The sequence below is a fragment of the Tauraco erythrolophus genome, chromosome 17 (genome assembly GCF_009769465.1).
Source record: "Tauraco erythrolophus isolate bTauEry1 chromosome 17, bTauEry1.pri, whole genome shotgun sequence".
NCBI lineage: Eukaryota > Metazoa > Chordata > Aves > Musophagiformes > Musophagidae > Tauraco > Tauraco erythrolophus.
In genome coordinates this window covers 13,842,837-13,862,493 of record NC_141481.1, presented here as the reverse complement: position 1 = coordinate 13,862,493, position 19,657 = coordinate 13,842,837, and the positions used below count along the sequence as shown (strand labels likewise).

Sequence of the window (19,657 nt, the reverse complement as noted above, 5' to 3'; positions counted from 1 at the left end):
CCCCACTAGTGGATCCCAATGTGCTTTGTTTTGGGGACTGAGTTTATCACCAAAAAGACAAAAAGCAAGGGCTGGAATTCAATTGTTCTAAGAACCTCAGCGTGCCAATAGGGAAGTTTTCTGAGCGCTCTGAATGACCCGAATGATACCTTCGAGGCGTAAGTCAGATGGCATACTTCATGAAGTACCTTATCATGGGTTTTGTTGGGTTGGTGTAGAGGAACGTTAGTACAATCCTCAAGAATAACTAGACCATAAAATTTGACTCACACTGTTTTAACCTGAAAGAACTTGAATACGTCATAAAACATTAAAATGTATTTCCAAAGTTCCTCTGCTTTTCTGAACACTAAGGAACCCCACGCATGCGGATCTGAAGATCAAAGTTCTTCGACTGAAGCTGTCATCACTCTAGTACTACTATAAAAGTACCATTAACACTTCCAGGTAACACTCACTCTTACCAGCCAGAGCAAATTTACAAACGTACTGTAGTGTGTGAAATAAGGAAGCTCACCGAAACACGCCAGAAAATCTCAGCAGGAAGCGCAGCAGGAAAAAGCCTACTGTTGTCACAGTCTGTGCAAACTCCTGCAAACTTTTCACAGCCAGAAACGCAATGAGGGCACGATATCGCTATCTACTTTAAGAACTTGAAATTATTTTGACTCTTTTTTTCTGTAAGCTGTCTCTTTTTATCAAGAGACATATGTTTATGTGCATTGTGGCGTAAATCATTTATGCTGCTATTTCACTTCAATCTGAAATTCACGCTTACGTACCAACACACTGATGCAGTATGGCTGACTAGGAAAAAGACACATAGCATGGATTCCGACCAGTTCCTACAGCTGGAATTTGCCCCGGGGACTCCACTGAGTCCGCTGTGCAATAAATACTACATAAAGCTGACACTGCAGTCTTAAGCAGGACTCGAATACTGCAGGAGGCTTGTGAAGCCTTTTTGTTCTGAAGAGATTTGTAGCTAGGGGATAACACCAGAGTATCAGCCAGGTCAGTAAGTACCAATGAAGAATTTTGAAACACAAGTGACATCTCAGAAATACGGAATGCTAGACAAAGCCGAATACGCTTCCTTACAGATGTCAGTCTCCGGCTATTTTCATGCCAGACAAAAGTTCACAGCAGAGATGAGGAGGTTGTCTGCTTTAAGAATAAGTAGTTCAGTAGAACTTACCATCACACCACTTCTGGATCCAAAGTAAATTAGCTATCAATTTAAACCATTTGAATTTCACCCAGTTGATACTTCATTCATTCACCAGACGAGGCGGGTTTTTTGCTCGTCCTTTCTACAATGTCCTCTTACATGATGAGTTGAAACACAAAAATAAAATGAGAAATTTGGGCTCCATGATTGTAGATTTAAACTAAAACGTACCTGCCCTCAGCCCTTATACCAAAGGAACTAGATGGAAGCTAAACAACAAGCACTGGAGATCTCAGAAAGAGATCTGGGGATAATGCCTGCACATAAAAGTAAAATGCCACAGGGCAACCCTCTACAACTGTGTTCAGGGAAAACAAATTCTAGTCACAGAAATAAGCAAATGCCCCTAAAATAAGGAAATGTCACAATGAAAATGAAAAACTCTCCATGAGTTTGTCAGTGACTCAATTTCACAGTTTTCTGGCAATTCCTGTGTCAAACGTAAGGCCTCAGTCCCTCAGGTAATACATTTAGGTAGTCATTTACTAAAATATTATTAGGATAAGATTTTCAAGTTGACTTTTCGAACCAGTTTACCTTTATTTCCACAAGCCACATCAGTCATGCACACAAGCACGCACACACGCAGCTGTTGACTCACACATCTCCCTGTAGTCACTCTACACCAGCTTGAACTGGTCTGTCAGATTTCCAGAGCAGTCCTTACGGATTAGTCGCAACTACCGTCTTTCCAACCATCTCGCCAGCGCTCATCCACACGAGAGCAGTCAAATTCAGACTTCCCCAGCTTCCTGTTCACTTCGTTATGAAGACGACACAACCACTGGGAGAAGTTATTTCTGTTGCTAGTATCAGGCTGATTTGTACGTAACCTGCAAACAGGGAAGAGGAAACAAAGGTTACTTCTTTGCAGTCACCAACTTAACACCCAAAGCAGGCACGTACCACAACCAGCCAGTTGCCTTTTCTGCTACTGCACGATGAGTTCCCAAAGAGAACCCAGAAGAGAGCACATGGAGATCAGTAATTATCAGAAGCCAAATCTCCACTATAAAATACTGGTGGCTGCAACTGGCTTGGTTTCATTCACTGCCTAATCTTGTCAACTGGTAAAGACACAGGAGTCAAATAGCTTATCTATGCTAAAAAGCAAGAAGTACTTGAGCTCACCAAAACACCAAACTGGAAAAATAGAATAATAAATTAAAAAAACTGAGCAGTTGCTTTGCCCTGTGATGCCTCCTAAGTCAATAATTAGGTTTCAAAACTTTTTTTTTGCATGTTCATCATTCAGAAAAGAGGAGTTGAAACTTTTGAGAAACAAGTTGACAGTAACAGAATTAGAAAACTTTCTCATAGAATCATAGAACGGTTTGGGTTGGAAGGGACCTCAAAAATCATCCAGTTCCAACCCCCCTGCCATGGGCAGGGAAACCCTCTACTACACCACATTGCCCAAAGCCTCATCCAACCTGGCCTTGAACACTTCCAGGGATGGGGCAGCCACAGCTTCTCTGAGCAACCTGGTCCAGTGCCTCACCACCCTCAGAGTGAAAAATTTCTTCCTTAGATCCAATCTAAACCTCCCCTCTTTCAGTTTAAAGCCATCGCCCCGTGTCCTGTCACTACACGCCCTTGTCCAAAGCTCCTCTCCAGCTTTCCTGTAGGCCCTTTAAGTACTGGAAGGCTACTAGAAGGTTTCCCTGGAGCCTTCTCTTCTCCAGGCTAAACAGCCCCAACTCTCTCAGCCTGTCTCCACAGCAGAAGTGCTCCAGCTCTCGGATCATCTCCGTGGCCTCCTCTGGACCCGCTCCAGCAGCTCCATGGCCTTCTAAATCAAACATCACAGCCCGTTCCAGCCTTTGCCTCCACTGATGAGGGTGCCGGTAAAGGAGATTTTCTAGGCTAGAAGAACACTTGCCTCCTGAAAGCCAAATTATTTCAAGTCCCAGTCTAATTCCACAACCGAGCGCACGTCCGGTTTGAACCAGAAAATCCGGAAATCGCCTCGGGGGAGGCAGCGGACAACCTGACTGCACAAGAAAAGGTATTTGCTTTTTGAGACAGCGTATCTCCGATTTATGCTATAATGGAAGAAACCCGTTCAGGCCGCCACGAACCCCACGCGCCGGCAGCGCTGCCGACACGCAGACGGCCGCTGCAGCCCAGCGTTTCGGGCCAGCAGCCGCCAAGACACCCCGAGGAAGGCCCGCACCTTTCCCTCAGATCCTCGGCACAGTGCTCGCAGGGGTAGAACTTGGAGAAGAGGCGGATGAAGTCCCTCATGTCGCTCTGCTGCTCGCCGGAGGGGCGGTCGGGGTAGTAGGCGGCCACGGTGTGCAGCAGGGCCCAGGCACTGCGCCCCAGCTGCTCGCTGTCCAGCGGGCAGCCCGCCGGCGGCTCCTTCTCCTCCGCAACCGGGTCCTGGAGCAGGAGAGACGGCTGTGAGGGGGGGACGGGGCCCGGTGGGGAGATGGCGCCTTGTGCGCTCAGGGGGAAGGGGGGGCGGACAGGCCCTTCGCGCCCCGCGGGGACAACGGCAGAGCCCCCTCCGCCGCCGGGGGGACGACGGCGGCCGCCCTCACCCTCCCGCTGCGGGGAAAGCCGCCCCGGCCCCGCCGCGCCCCGAGGGGGACACACCGCCTCCTCACCCCGCCGCCCGGGCCCGCCCGCTTCCTCTGCTGGCGCAGCCAGCTCTTGAAATCCGTGCAGGCTCGGCACGGCTTCTCGGCCGGCTCCTCCGCTGCGGAGCCCGCGGCGCCGTGCGGGACGGCGAACGGGAAGGCGAAGGGGCCGCTCTCGGTGCCCGGGAACGGCGAGGCGCCGCGGCCCGGCCGCCCCTCGCCGGGCGCCGCCATCTTGGCGCCGCGGTGCACGGCGGGAGGCCGCCATTTGAACGGCCCGCGGTGCCCGGCGGTGCCCGGCTCGGCCCGGGCCTTCCCCGTCACACCGCGCACAGACGTGAGGTTTCTGATGGCTTTGAGCCGTGCGGCAGCAGGCTCGGGGGCTGAATCTGGTGTTGGAGGCGAGCAGGGCAGGTTTTCCTTCGCGGGGTGCAGTGGTATGAGTCCTCTGTCAGCGCTTGTCCACCCTCCATCTGTGCATAAATATGTATAAATATATATAAAGATACTGTGTGTGGCAGAACTCGTGGCACGGAGCTGCTCTTTCACACGCCGGCGGCGGCGGAGGGCACCTACCTCAGCGTCACCTCCAGCACAGCGGTCGTGTGAGTTAAAGAACAAATTAAATTTGTGTGAGTTGCAAAACAAATGGATAGCTCCATCCCGACTCGTGCACTCACGGCAGAACACGCCTGTAACAAATTCTAAGTGTTTGAACTCCTGCTTGTTGGGGAAGGATTTACTTACCTCCTGCAGCAGGAGAGGTCGGTGGAAGCGGTGAGCCCCCCGGGTGTGGGGGGAAGGAGCGAGAGCCCCAGCTTTTCCTCAGCTCTTCGTCTCAAGGGGACATCCAGCAGGTTTCCCTTCCCTCCTCTGGAGCCACAGGCTCTGCACGCACGTGAGGATGGTGACCCAGCTCGGAGCGAACCCGGACAACGGTCCCGCATGGCATCAGCTTCGGAGCCACATCTCACACCGTGGAAAGGCTAATTAGCTGTGGCAGATAAAGCTTTTGGCCAATCTATCCCATAGTCCAGCAGGTGTGATTATCCGAAGCACACTCCGCAGCCAGCCCTCGAGACACAGCTGCCTTGGGAATTCTTGGTGAGGGTCAGAGGATGAAAAGTCAGAAGGCGGCACAGACTCGCTCTTCTCCTTTTTGGTTTGACGCTGTCGTGCATTAAAGGTTTCAAGGCCACAGGGTAAGTCTCCCACTGTGGAGAATACACTCTAGAATGGGAATTTTGCATCCATTTCCACTTTTTACCACTTCGTGTCCTGCAGGTCAAGAGAAATACATGATTACTTTGTTTAATGCAAACAGATGTATGGCCAAGACAGAGATGGGCCAAAATACCATCTTAAGAAATCTTGTATTGGTTGACTGGGATAGGTTTTTGCCTCCCCTCCTCTCCTCCTCTTCACCTTCAGGCAGCACCAGCCCTTTTCATATCCCTTCAGGCGTTCGTGGCCTGGGACCTTTCTCCTTAGCAGCTCTTGCTCCTACAAAGAGCTGTGCTTATCCACATCTTTTTCCCTCCAGGTGTTTCGTAGCTGATTTGAAATGCATCTTGAGTCTTTTGCCTGATGTTAAGTGCTGTTGTGCTGCCAGTTCTGCAAAGACACAATTTATGTGGAAGTTGCTGGAAAAATACGGCTCATTTTCAGCTGTTACCCTCTGATATATTTAACATAGTGTGGTGTAAGATGTTTAGTAGGTAATGCATTATTTTAGAGAAATGCTTCAAAGACTTGCCTTCAAAAAGATTCCAGAACTGAGTGTGTTTTACATGGAAATGGCTGATCTGTTTCCTGGTCTGTGTAGCGCTGAGCTGATGATCTGAATCTCCATCTTCGAGCCTCCTATTGACAAGTGCTCTGTTGTTGGGGTTTTTTTATTTGCAATTTCGTGAGAACATTTCTTTGCTGATGTTGGTGAGGGAGGGAGAAGACACGTGAGTAACTGACAGGATCTGCTGGAGTGGCTTTGTCTGAAGTTACAGCCCACTATATATCTACATTTCACACACGAAGGAAAGATCAAGTAAGGGAAAAGACATTCTTTATGTTTGTTTTCCTTACCCGCCAATAAATATTTAAATGATGGTGATGACCTCTTTTATTTTTTTTTTAATTCAGGAAAAAATGTATGTTGGTATCTGAAAGAGAGACCTGGGGAATTTCCTACAGTGCTTTATTGCTTGGCCTTCACGCGATTAAATAGCTGCAGAGATGTTTCTAAATCAAAGCAATCTTGCTCGGCTGTTAACAGTCTGCTTGCTTCCTTGTTGGTGATTCCATTATTTAGTTAAAATATAAGTGAGTTTGATTTTTATTTAAAAGCAAAAAGTTCATAAAACGGAAATAGGCTGTTCCTTACAGAGGGATTTGTGCTCAGTGTTGCTCCCCCTGCCCCTATTCTGGTCGGTTTTAAGAGCAGAGCTGGCTCTTTAGGAAAAGGTGCTGCAAATTTTCTCTGCCCTCACCACCAGCGTCATCTTGTTTCAAAGCAGGCGAGGAAAAAAATTGGGAGATGCTCAGATTTAAATCAGTGTGAGGAAATCCACTTTCCTGTCTCTAACTGAATCCAAGCACAGAGCCTAATGTTACATTAAATCCGTCCCAAGGAAGGAACACGGTGCAGAGCAGAGGAAGGACTTGGCAGCCCTCCTTCCTGCTCTCCCTTGGACAACCCTTCCGTTGTGTCCCGGCAGGAGCCTGTGGGTGCCCCGTGGAGGGTCCCGGTGGGTGTCGGTGTTCAGCCACGTGTCCCTGGCCGGGATGGCGCGACACCGGAGCATCCCTGCGCGTCCTCGTGCCGCCGCTGCCCCGAGCCTGCCCAAGGGCGCTCAGAGAAGCTGCAGTGTGGGTGGGCGGCATGTGGGCTTGGTGAGGACGGAGCTCTGGGGCCGAAGGCACCCGCGGTGAGCCCCTGGTGGTGCAAGCTCCCCCTTAGCCCTCTGTTTGTAGCACTGTCATTTAGGAGCTGGCAGTGTGGCAGAGCCCGTTGCCAAATGAGCTCCTAACAAAGACCCCTCCAAGAGCAGCTGCTTCCTGGGGGCAGGGGGCAAAGCATGGCTCCATCCCGCGCTGCCCAGCCCAGGCTTCCTTGGTCTGTGGTGCAGGCAGTGCTGACAGTGGCACCCTGCAGCGCTCCTGGGTGCGGGTGCTGCCAACAAAGCACCTACTTTTCAATTATTTGTGTCTGCGAGGCTGGGCTCGCTGAAGCCCGCTGAATAGGTGCCTCTTCCCAGCAGCTGCTTGATCCGTGACTGGGAGGGGGTAATTAATGTGCAGGATGGCAATGGCAGTGATTACCAGGAAGCATTAGTAAAACCTGTGCTTGAGAAAACGAAAAGAGCGTGTTTGCCTTTCTCAGAGGAAGACTGCTGTTTGATGTTCTCCTCTTATCTTTGGCACTTGCTAAACAACAGCTTGTGAAATGGCAGCTGACAGTGGGTGCAGGGGAAGGAAGAAACGGGCTGGCAACGGGAGATGACCCGTAGTTGGGGCCAGATACGCATCCCTCCGCTTGCTCTCTAGCACGAAGGTGACAGCTTGGGCTGGACACCCCCCCAGGGCTGGACATCCCTCTGGGGCCAGTCACCCCTGGGGGCCAGACACCCCCGTGGCCCTCTGAGCCCCGCTGCATTGTGGCCAGAAAGTTGATTCAGGATGGGCAAAACACATGGCACAGGCAGACCTACAGCAGGCTTTGGGCAACAGCAAAGGCCTGAGATTAAATGCAGCTCCTGAGCAAAGGAGGGGTGACTCCAAGGAAAGGATACCCCAAGGAGAGGAGATGCCAAGGAAGGATGATCCCAAGGAAGGATGATCCCAATGAGGCTCCAGGCAGCTCTTTTCCCAGCAGCTTGATCCCAGGTTACAAACAGATGCCCATTTACGTGTGGGTGTGATGATATCTACAGAAGGGCTGCTAATTTCCAAAGCTAATGGCTTCACTAACAGAGAGAGGACAGAACTCTTGCTGCCACCTGCACACCCACTTTCTCAGGAACAATGGGATTGCATGGAAATGTACGGCCTGCAGAGCCAGTGTGCCCGCAGTGCCTGCTGGCATGCATTTTTCTCCATTACTGCAATAAAAAGTCAGATTTTGATCAGAGAACAAGGGAATAATATTCTCAGAGCCTTCTGCTTCATTTGGGACTCTAAACACCACTGAATTTCATTAATTTATTTAAAATTCTTTGGAAAATGTTACCCTATACACCTCAGGATTCTTACTGTGGTTTTTGTGATGGTTTTGTAGATAGTTCCAGTTGAGTGTAACTGTTGCTCTCCTCAGGGAAAAACACCAACAGGAAGTGGACTTGTATTTACATGTGAGGATGTGAGCCTCCAGTCCAACCAGTTACAAAGCCAGCATCAGGAATTAGTCATGCAGTTGTTTGTGAAATTACTGTCAACTAGGAAATAGCAGCAGAAAAAAATAATGTATATTTCCAGGTAAGTGACTCAGATCGAACAGGTTTGCTTGTATACAAGAAATGCATCACCTGCAAAATTTCCTAAGGTGTGAATTTATCTCCCAGTTGCAGGAAGGAGCCTGCTGCCATGCTGATACCCTTCACTCAGATTTGTCCAGAGCTGTTAAAATCTGTTCAAAACAGCCTGAGCCGTAAGACTTCGCACGGGGGATGCCAGGACTCTGCCGTGCCCAAATCTGGGTCCATACCCAGAGACAGCAGTGTGTTATTTCAAGGTTTGTGCTGTTTTTCGGTGTGGATCCTCTTGCTGATTAAAATGAGAACTCAAAAGTAGTGGTGTCTACATTTGCAATGGCAGGGAGAGGGAGAAAACTAACTATTTTCTGCAGGTTGGTGCAGCCAGTTCTCCAATGCTTGTGTCTTGCTCTGGTCTTTGCCTCCACCGTCCAAGACTCTTTCTGAGCATCCATGGAATCGGTTTGTGCATTCTGAGCACAATCACAGCAGAATTGGGGTTTTCCTTTTGTGCTCTGGGGAAAAAAAAAGCACAAAATCTTCAGCAAGCAGCTGCTGTTCCTCTGGGCTTTGCGAAAGGCGACTGGCCTGGCTGCCCTGGGCGAATGCTGGCAGAGCTCAGGGTGGGCTCCGGCGTGGGCAGGGGCTGCTGTGGCGGCAGGACCGACTGCCCCATGGGAGCACCCGTCGTTTTAGTAGGACGACACTCTTTGAAGTTCATTTTAAAATGTTGTAGCGTGTTTCCCGTGTGGATTTTGAGAGTTCTTCCTTATCAGACTCCCATTTTTGTCTCCCAAAAGTTAATGACCCTGTTGTTACGAGAGCTGTGCTTTTAAAATCGCTTCTACCACACGGGACAGGTGTATCTGTGTATACGTACAGGGTATATCCTGTACCACAGGATGGTGGTTTCCGTCTTTTTCCTCATCCTTATGCACCTCTCCCTGGTTTTGGGGCGATTCCTTTTTCTAGAAGTAGGTCAAAGCAAGTGGGCAGCAGTAAGTCCCAATCAGTGGTGGAGGAAGAGACTTTTCTCAGGTAATGATTGCTGCGAGGACGTGTTAAATCATTACGAATTAAACATTAACAAACCAACAGTTCTTCTTCCACATTACTCTTCTCCTGACAGGCTTTTGAGTGAAGATTAAATTGCTTTCTCTGTTTTCTGAAGGAGGCAAGGAACACAACGGTCTTGTTTCTGCCCTGAAATAAAGGTGAACTTTTAACTTGAGCTACCGGTGCAAACCCTACGGGAGATAAGGCGCTTTGCATATTCTGCTGTGGATGCGGTGGGGAATGAGGAAGGGGTAAGACTGGAGTGAGCATTCCTGTGACTAATCTGGGCGGAATACAACGGTCTTGTCTCCAATCAGGCTGTACCGTATTTAGCACGAAGTAAAAATAGATTTTGCCTGAGTGAAAACGGCGTTTCCACACGTTCACCGGTGCTTGCCTCGCGTGCCGTTGGCCGTACGGGTTGTGTTCTGGGATTCTCCCCTGATGGATTTCCGAGCGTGTGGGGCAGGCTGTGCACTGCAGAAGCACAGCTTCCTCGAGGCGTGAAACCCCTTGGAAACTCCACCCTGCCTTCCATCTCCCTTCACTTGCCGTGGCTGGGTCCCAGCATGTGCACACATCACGTTGGCCTTGGAGCACGCCATGCACTCATCAAACACCTTTTTCTTTTTTTTTTTTGTTTTTCTAGGAAATGATGCAGGAAACTTTCTCTTACAGCAGCTTAAGTTACATTCTCATCCTTCCTGGAAGTTTTCTTCTTGAATCACGCCTTTGTCCTTTGCATAACCTTAGAAAAGCATGCCACTTCTCCAAAGGTGCTATGAAGTTGCTGCAACAAGTGCTTGGTAAACAGGGACCTGTCCATCGTGCCCTGGGTGACGAGCAAACCTCCCACGAATGCTGCTTTCTCCCTGGGCTGGGCGGCTGGATTCTGAGGGCATTCCAAGGAAAAGTTGCTCCGTTGCTTTCACCCCTCTCAGCCGGCCGGTGTGAGGTTTGAGGGAGTTTGATGTGACGCTGAGATTTTATACCAGCTGTCTGGCTGCAACTGAGGACGGGACCCCTGTGTCCTGAGCCCTGGTCTCCTGCGGGGGGGCAATAACCAAGGAGTTATCGCAGGAGACTGCAGGTTGAAAGGAATGGGATTCACACGGAGGTGGGAGAGGAAAGCAGAAACAGGCACGGAGCACAAAGGACAACGAAAGTGCCCAAGAAGTCCAGCCCCCATCCACGTGCTGGCTCACAAAGCCGCAGCAATCCCATGCAGTTTCCTTGTGGAAAAGGCTTGTAGAAAATGAGCACTGTCTTTTCCCAGCACTGCTGTAGGGCCTTGCTGGCTGGGACTGTATCTGAGACAGCACAGGCAGCAGCACTGCAAAATTTCTTTTTCTTCCTTCCAGGAAACGCTGCCTTCCCAGCCTGAGCTGGTGGAGACCAGAGGAACCCCCTCAGCCTTGCTGGGTCTCTGGGCTTTGTAGCAGGAGTAAATTGTTAAAAGCTGCAGCAATTCACTGCGGTGCGAATTAAAACGCTGCTTGCAGGTACTGCAGAAGGCATTCCTGGTGCTGTGCACACCCTGCAGGTTCATCACCTGGAGAGGAAGGTCCTGCACGAAGCCCTGGTGCAGGTTCCTGCCGCCCGGGTCCCGTCATTGCACGCCCAGTGCCACTTACCACGGCTCTGCGTGCTCGAGCCCTGTGTGCCCTGGGGTAACTCTGACACCAGTGGTTTGGGAAGCCCACACTGGGGATGGATGGATGGACGTGCCTCTTCCGAAGCTCCTGCCGTGCCGCCGCTGCTGGGGACGGAGAGGTGCCGCGCTGCCGCGTGCGCTCCGAGCCTTCCTGAAGCGGATCCGCTGGCCCCCGAAAAAGGCTTTCGTGCCTGCAGCAGCTGCTGAAATTAGGAGGAAATGAAATACCTTCTTCTGGATTAGACCTTGCAAAATCTCTCATCCCGGCCTGTGTGAAAGTTCAACTGCTTCCTTTGTTTATGAGGTGAAGGATATTTTTGTCATCTCCAGTGTCTGTTTTTTTTTCTTTTAATTTTTAAATAAGGGTCTCTTTCTCTGTTTATTGGAAGTCCAAAACCTCTTTGTACTCTTAAAATCAGGTTTTAGCAGCTGGGCTTTTCATTAAAGGTGCTGATAGGTCCTGTGTTATCACAGGTGACCTTCAAGAACAGCAAAGGGCAGGTTTTGATCCTGAAGGTAACGGTGGGAAAAGATGAAGCTCTCCTGCCGACATCGTTCCAGGGAAGGGCCCCCCTTGGCTGTGCCTGCGGATCCTTTCCATAGCTTTTTTTTGCAGCCATAGTGTCTCAAGGGTGGTTTGAGGACATTTTCTCTCCTTGCCTTTCCCCAGTCAGTGAGTGTGACTGGTTCCTCCTGTGCTCGGTGTAGAAAAAGAAATGCCTGCTTTGGAGTCCCACACTTCTGCAGCCGTGGGATGTACAGGTCACTAACCAGTTGGACCTGACTTCCGTAGGTGGTAAAGGATGTTCGTAGCACAGCTCCTTCTCTTTTTTGAAATTTGTGACAAGGCCATTGGTGGTTGGACTTTGAAAACGGCTGCGGTGGAGCTGGTGAAGAGCTGCCTTTGGCTACCCCTGCGTGCTGAAACCCTGCTTCTGGCTCTCACTGGGTGCAGTGAAAGGGTGCTCCAGGCACTTGTCCCACCCAGGCTGCTCTACTCTGGTTAAACACACTGGATTTACTCCTGATCCATAGTGAAACGAAAAGAAAACCAGACCCTCAGGGTTTATTTGTCATGGACATTTTACACTCAGTGGAGGGAAGCCAGTCTTGTAATGGAAATAGTGGAGGGGGCAGCCCGGGTGGCCAGGGGACTCTCTGAAGCCACTTGATGACCCACCTTGTCCTTCAGACTGTGGGCTCTTTGGGGCAGGGACCCTGGTGTGACTTCCCAGTCACTTTCTGTGACACAGACAGTATTTCCTATACCCAGAGCAGCTGTTCATGGCACCAGTGATGTTCCTGGAGTCGCAGGAGGCAGAGCTCCGCCGTGGCGAGGTGTGCGTGGCCGTCTGGAAGTGGGCTGCAAAACGAGTGCACTTATCACGGGGGAAAACTTGCATTTCCTCAGCCTTGACAAAGCTGGACAGTCCAGCTTTCTTAATTTATGTTCTCTTGTTAATTTATGATCTCTTTTGTACCTTGTAAAAACAACTGAAGAAAAAAGTAACTGCTGTCCTCAACAAATATGTCAATAAATACTGATGATGAAATAGCAGCACCCCGCAATACTTGCTGAGTTTTGCTCTTTACAGGCAGGCTGCTCCTACTCTTCAGTTAATAATTACACATCAGGAAGTACCAATTTATGGCAGGGTAATATGGAAGTAGTAGAAAAGACAAAGTAAACTTGACGTAATATCAGGAAAATGTTTTTGGTTTGGTGGGTTTTTTATTTTGGAAATGTGCCCAAATGTGTCCAGCAGAGAAGTGGAATTAATGGCCTCTTCTAACCAGTTATCCATCTTTCTCAACAGAAATGGCCCTGACTTGCCAGGCTTTGAGAAGGAGTTGCAGTAACGCTGTTGAAGAGCGCTCATGCTGATCCAGAAGCCATCTGGCACGGCCTTGCCTTCGTTTTCGCAGGTATCGTCACTTCGGACTAACATGACATGACTCATTAGCTCAATCTCTTGAGCAGACAGTTTCTTGACATCCAACTTGATAACAACAAGGCAACGATACTGGTGTGACAACTTCAGAGCCTTGAACTGGGCTCTCCGAGATGACACCAGAAGTGGTGTTATTTGGACAAGGCTTTGAGCAGCCTGGTTTAGTGGAGGGTGTCCCTGTCCGTGGCAGGAGGGTTGGAACGAGATGGTCTTTAGGGTCCCTTCCAACCCAACCCAACCGTTCCTCTGTGATGCTGTAGTAGTGCCTGGCCATTCTTGCCATCGTACCCCTGTTCTGCATGGCAGTGACCGTTGCTTCTGCAATAGATTTCCTCAAGAACTAATTAGTGAGTTTTGAGCAGTTTTGCTCATGCTTCGCTTTATCTGACATCCTTTACACCAGCCAATCTCCCCTAGAAAATCATCTCTCCAGACTGCATGGCTGGCTCTTCAGCCTCTTCAGCCTTGCGATCCTCCATGCAGTTTCACCTTCTGTCGTAATATTTCATTATATGTTTTTCACACCTCCCTTCTGCTTGAATTCCCCAAGAATGGCAAAATATGGCAAAGCCTTTGGAACTGGCCAAGGCTGTTCCCTGCTTTTGTTCTCACTGACACCCGCAGCGCTTGCCGAGGTGGAGCGAGGTGCTGTCCCAACCTCCCCCACCATCTCCCATGCACGCAGGGATTGCAGCTCCTCCAGGACCTTAATTGTCTTTGGCGTTTCCCATTCAGGGTAAACATGTTTAAACTTTTACGCTCTTGGAAATACATTGTGCTTTGTGTTTGTTCTGAGACAGGAAGCCAATGAAACGTGCTTTGTTGACAGCCTTGGTTCCAGCAATTTCTGAGAGCCACCTAACAGCCATGTGAAGGCGGCTTGGACCTGGCTCGGCTGCCAAGGAGAAGCCTGTGAGCGTGGATGTGATGATGGAGTCGGTGAGGGGTTTTGCCACCTCAGAGACTGGTACTTCTAGATCAGCACGATCGTAAAGAATAAACTTGCTAGATGAAGTGGTTTATCCTCTCTCCGTAAAAACCTGACCTTTGAGCCAGGTGGATTTAACAGCACGTGCTTTTGCTGGACCCTGTGTGAACAGAGGGCTGGAGGGTCCGATTCCAGGGCTGTTGAGGGCAGCGAGCTGCTTTGCATCACCTTTCCGTGGGGCAGATCCTGTCTGGCTTCCTGAGGCAGGAAGTGCCCTGGAGATGCCATCGAAGGGGTTTTCCCACTAAACCTACGCACGGGACCCAAGTGCTCTCTGTATGACTTTCCCTTCCCAATGGAGGACAGATATCCAGCAGCAATAGATGGAACTGCAACGAAAATGCTTCTTTTGTCCCCAGAAAGTGCCATCCTGCTGTGCAGGAGCAGCCTCCCGTGCTCATGAAATGCAAACTAAGGCCTCACTCACCATGTTTTCTGGCCATCCAGAAGGAATCCTGGTTGGCTTCCTATCCAGATTCTGGGGTTTTTTTTGGTAGATGAAAAATCAGCCGCAGCTGTTGCTGAGGCTTGTGAGACACCAGGTGTAACTGGAAAATGAAAAGGGAAGGTGGGGCTGAGCCTCTCAATTTGGGCTCCAATAAGGATAATGATTCAATTTAATCATCAATCTTCATCAAAGAGGAGGGGGAGGGAGGACGGCGAAGGCGGTTTGATCACACAGATGCCCATCAGCCAAGTCATAACCTGAGGCATGCAGGAGGCAGCGGGTCGGTGAAAGGACAGGCTTCCCAGGGCTGTAATTACTGGTCCTGCCGTGCCTCCAGGCAGCAGGAGCTGGTCCCTGGGCAGAGCTGTTGGTCGCCCTGGGTGGGTACAGACACCTGGCTTGATGTGGGACAGAGCACAGGGCGCCTGAAGCTGAGTCTCCATCGTGTGTTCACACCTGAGAAGCTGTGGGACTTTTTCGGTTACACCCGTGGGATGGGGATGGGTTTGTCCATCCTTTGCTCCAGCAACGTTGGCATCAGCATCTCCCGCTCGTTTCTGAGAGCGTGCCATCATTGATACAGCTACCAGAGGCCCTTTAGAGCCAAGTGTCTCAACAGACAGGACAAAGCAACCAAGAAAAGAGATTTGTAACGGCTGGCACACGCGTCGCGTTGTGTCTGGTTTTTGCTTTGTGACAAGCCACCTTCTGGATGGGTTTTTGGGACTGGTGCGAGCGCAGGTGGCTCCGACTGGCACATCCGTGCAACAGAGCCACCAACACAACCCGGCCATCCCTGGGGATGTATTCCAGTCCGTAGCAGGTGCTGCTGCCCCAGTGGCCTCCCCGACCCCCCTGGGTGGACAAACCGGCCCAGCCGCAGGGCCGGGCTGGCTTATCAGCCCTTTTCCAGCAAGGATGCGATAAGATCCTTCTCCTCCCCGCTCCGAACTCCGCCCCTGCCGTCTGCACTCCGGAGTTTTTGCGTCTTGAAAGCAGGGGACAGGTAAGAGGCACGTGGTAGTTTGCCAAATCTCGGAATTTCTGGCGTTCCTGGGCGGAGGAGGAAGCGCGGGACGCCTGCGCCATGCCTCCCGCTCCGGAGTATTTAACCGCGGGAGTCGTGGCCGGAGCCGCGTCTCCGCTCAGCCTCGGGCTTCCCGGGAAGGAGGAGCAGGCCTGAGGAAGATGAGCTGCAGCAGGTACCCAGTGGACCTGAAGGCTGTAGGCTTCATGCAATGCAGGAAGCAGAAGGTACTTTAATGGGGTTTTTTGGTTGGATTTTTTTTTTTCTCTCCTTAAATACTTACAAATCGGGAAAGTAGAGGGCTTTTTGAGTTACTCTACGGGGGTATGTTCACTCATTTTCCCGCAGCGCTGGGATTAGAGCCTTGCTATCCAGGACAGAGATCCTGGACTGGTTTTATAATGGGCTTAACATCATAAGAAAATGGTTATCTTGGATTCTGCTGTCTGTCTGTTCACAATGTCACAAATAATGTCTTCTAGCAGTGATTGCCCACCTGGGGCCCTGAAATTAAGGAAATATTTTCGTAGGTCTAATGTTTAATTTCATTTTTTAACGTGACGATCTTGCAGCCTGAAGCCAGAACTAAACCGCAGCTCCTGGCAAACGCCGATGGTTTAAAAGCATCCAATATTGAACAATGTGATAAAAAAAATGCATTCCTTTTCCCTCTGATTTTTCCAGAACTACATGATGTTTGTGTCTTGGTCAGATCAGAACAACATTCTCATCTATCGGACATTCGAAGACTTTAAGAGATTCCATGTAAGTGAATATCTCCCTGAAAATAGGATTCCCACCCTGGGGAGGGGGGAAGGAGCCCAGCTGTGCGTGGAGGCTGCGAAGCATCACTATTCTCTCCTCTTCCTCACTTTTAGAGAGACCTGAAAAGAAAATTCCCCATTGAGAGTGGCTCACTCAGGAGATCCGACCGGACAATACCCAGGTTTAAAGGTAAGGAAACGAAATCTCTGATGGACCAACAAACATGATGGAGCTGTCGGGGACAGCTGTAACTGATGGCACAGACTTCAGTTGAGTCTGACCTTCCTCTGCAACAGAGCACCAGCTCACTCCTGCTCGTGGCGTGGTGCCGCAGGGTTACATCAACGTGCTCGAGTCTGTTACGGAACTAAAAGAAATTAAATTATTTTCTTGAAAGCAATGAAAAGAAATACTACTTTTTAATAGAAAATTGCACTTGGTAAATTAATATTACACTTTAAACATCGGCCCAGAGCTCTTTGCAACAGTTCAGTGTGAACAAAGATACAAATTTTTAATATCTAAAATTTGTCAGGTGCTATTAAAAATGCTAGCGAGGCGGCTGCTGTCTGAGCTTCTCACGGTTTAGGCTTGAGTGGGGAAGGGTGGTGGGTGAGGGGACCCCCACATTCAGGCAACAGTTGCTGCTCTCGAGGCATCCAGATCCATTACTGTCTCACACCAACTTTGCTCTTGTTGTTTTAAAGATGTGAATATGAAGCAGAGGAAGAGTGGGAATCTGAACAGGTGCCTGGAGATACTGAAACTGCTGGAAACTTACTCCCAGGAGCTGCTGAAAATGGATGCTAAAATCTCCCAGGGCGAAGACGTGATTCAGTTTTTCAAGGCCCAGACCCAAGACCTAGATCCCTCCTTTCCTGAAAACAGGTATGAAACGATAGTTGTGGTTTTCAGTTGTATGTGTCCTCATGAAACAGAAATGTTGTAGAGGAGGGGTGGAAGAGAAACAGCAGTTCTGTACCGGGGCAGCGGAGCAGGGAAGTTCCACTGTGTTGTTTCCGGTGCTTTTCTTAGCCTACTGCATAGACACTTTCACCAAAATTAATACTAAACTCGAGCTTCCATGTGAGTTTTCAGTAAACCGACATTAAACTTTGCTTTTCAGTGTTGTGATCATGCCATCGGAAATTGGAGGGGAAAAGAAAAACCAGCCACGGCAGCAGCTCTCCTCTATTACACACCCCCAGGCCTCCCAGAGCTACAGATGCATAGAAACCTTTGAAACCAAAGACACCAAGAACAAGACGTTCAAAATCGCTAAGAAGGAAATTGTTGAAGTCTTAATCAAGGACATGACTGGTGCGTGTGACAGGGATTCTGCGGTTTCAGGGATGGGGGGTGTGATCCATAGCTCGGCAAATGCCGTCGGCAACATCGTGGGTGTGGGTGGGTGTCTACGTGTGGTGTGCTCACTTGGATTTACAGGGGAGGAAAGAACCAAGTGTCAGCAGAATGTCCCTCCTGTCCCTACCCAGGGATCATGGTCATCTGTCTACTTGCAGGCTGTTAAAAAACATTTTTTTGTTTGTTTGCCGCAGGATGGTGGCTAGTGGAAAACGCAGACAAGCAGATAGCCTGGTTCCCAGCCTCGTACCTGGAAGAGATTGATGTCCACAAGGACATCCAGAACCCCTTGACCTCAAACGAGGAGGGTAAGTCTGCTTCTGATCCCGGGGACACCACATTCCTCCTTAAACAAAAAGAGTTCTGCAAAAACCCCCACCACTTCAAACGTTGCTTGGAGTCCCTGCCTGGATCTCCGACTTTTCTGATCAGCTCCGCCACCAGCAGTGGGTCTCTGACCAAACCAGTCACTCCCAGAACACTTGCCCTGCAGCTCTCGCTTGCTCCCCAGGGCTGCTGAGCGGGTTGGTCACAGGGATGGAGACGTTTTCTCCACAAAGCAAACACAACCTCCCCCTCCTCTCCACAGGCAGCCTGTACTTCGTCGCACGGGCCTACGAGTCCCAGAAGGCAGATGAGCTCTCGCTGAACAACGGCGTCGTCGTGGAGGTGGTCAGGAAATCTGACGATGGCTGGTGGCTCATCCGGTAAGGAGGCTGTTCCGATGCTCTCCCATTCCCCAAGGGAGCTGGTTACCTGCTGCAGGTGCTTCCTGCCTGCTCCTCCCCAAGCAGGGTGCAGAGGAGCTCCTTGAGTTGATTGTCCTTAGCTTGGGACGGGTTGCCCGTCCTCATGCCCCACGTACGGCACAGGGCTGAGTCCTCGCCTCCCTGCCCTTGGGCTGAGCTGGGAGAAGGGCGCTTTTCAGTGTTGCTCTTCATCCTCCCCCTCAGATACAACGGCTGCACCGGCTACATGCCCTCCATGTGCCTCCAGCCCTACAAGAATCCTCACCACAAGCTCCAGACCATCATAAACTGCAGGCTCAACATCTCCACCCCGAACCTCTGCTCCTCTCTGACGGCTCTCCAGCGCCAGGGGGAGGCCATGGGGCAGCCTGCGGTGCGGGCTTGCTCTTCCCTGGACCAGACCGAAGAGGACATAAGCTCTCTGAGAAACAGATCGAGGTCTTTGCCCAGGGCCAGCTCCACCCCCGAGCTGGAGTCAGACAGCTCGTCCCTCAGCTCGGGGAGCAGCAGCGAGCGTGACGGCCAGCTGAGCTGGAAGCCCGACTTGTCACGATCTCTGCCCGAAGTCGAGCAGGCCAGGAGCAGTGCCCCGAGTCACACCTTGGCCACGCACAGCACCGAGTCTCCACGCCTCACCCACAAGGACAGGAACGATTCTGGCTTTGTGGAGTCATCGGCAGCTGATCTGAGTTACCCCCTCAGCGACTCCGACTTGGCCACCTGCGTCCCCAAGGTGCCCACGCGCCCCTCAGCCCACGAGATCCTCCAGAAGTGCAGCACCATCACCAAGCGAGCCGTCCAGCAGTCTTCCTCCCGGCCCACCATCCAGGCTCTGCTCCCTCTTCCGAGTGTGCACTAATGCCCCCGGGGAGAAGGGCACGGACCCAGCCCTGGGCCAGCACCACGACCGAGGTGGCACCCTCCTTGCCGAAGTCACGCAGGGGCACAGGGAATGGCAGGGTTTGGGACTTAAGGCTTTCCAAGGACACGGTTAGATCCTGACGGAAGACACGTGCCAACGTTGCTTCCCTGGGTAACACTGATGTGTGCTGCAGCTTGGACAGGGAGCCCGGGCAGCCAGGAGGGGCTTTACTGGAGTTGACAGGAGAGGATTGAGTGGTTTAACTCATCAGGGGAGTCCCGGCAGCTGCGGGTCTGGCAGCTCCTACGTCAGTTAGAGCTCACTGCGGGTTCGGTTCATTCTCCCCCAGGCAGGAGTTCGTTCTGCAGTGCGGTATGTGAGAATTTCACCCTTGTTCTGGCATCATTCCGCGCTTGGCGCTAGCTGGCAGCGTGCCACCTCCCCGGGGAACAGCGCAGCGCAACCCCAGGAAGGGACTTAAGGCACCCAGGAAACCCACAGCTGCAATT

The 19,657-nt window shown here is 50.9% G+C and overlaps 2 protein-coding genes across 3 annotated transcripts; one reads left to right on the top strand and one right to left on the bottom strand.

Moving 5' to 3' along the window:
- Window positions 1-1,746: 1,746 nt before the first annotated feature.
- On the bottom strand, window positions 1,747-4,062 carry GFER (growth factor, augmenter of liver regeneration). Its single transcript, XM_086622117.1, has 3 exons — window positions 3,844-4,062; window positions 3,408-3,616; window positions 1,747-2,064 (listed from the first exon to the last, which is right to left on the bottom strand). Exons 1-3 carry the CDS (start codon window positions 4,048-4,050, stop codon window positions 1,902-1,904), a joined length of 579 nt encoding a protein of 192 aa, XP_086478243.1. The 5' UTR covers window positions 4,051-4,062; the 3' UTR covers window positions 1,747-1,901.
- An 11,506-nt stretch (window positions 4,063-15,568) lies between these two features.
- Window positions 15,569-19,145, top strand: NOXO1 (NADPH oxidase organizer 1). Of its 2 annotated transcripts, none has more exons than XM_086622432.1 (8): window positions 15,569-15,634; window positions 16,092-16,172; window positions 16,286-16,361; window positions 16,880-17,060; window positions 17,299-17,492; window positions 17,732-17,845; window positions 18,127-18,244; window positions 18,491-19,145. In XM_086622432.1, exons 1-8 carry the CDS (start codon window positions 15,569-15,571, stop codon window positions 19,143-19,145), a joined length of 1,485 nt encoding a protein of 494 aa, XP_086478558.1. The 2 variants fall into 2 exon arrangements, with proteins under 2 accessions (XP_086478558.1, XP_086478557.1); XM_086622431.1 differs by having other exon boundaries at window positions 17,732-17,936; window positions 18,005-18,244.
- Window positions 19,146-19,657: the final 512 nt, after the last annotated feature.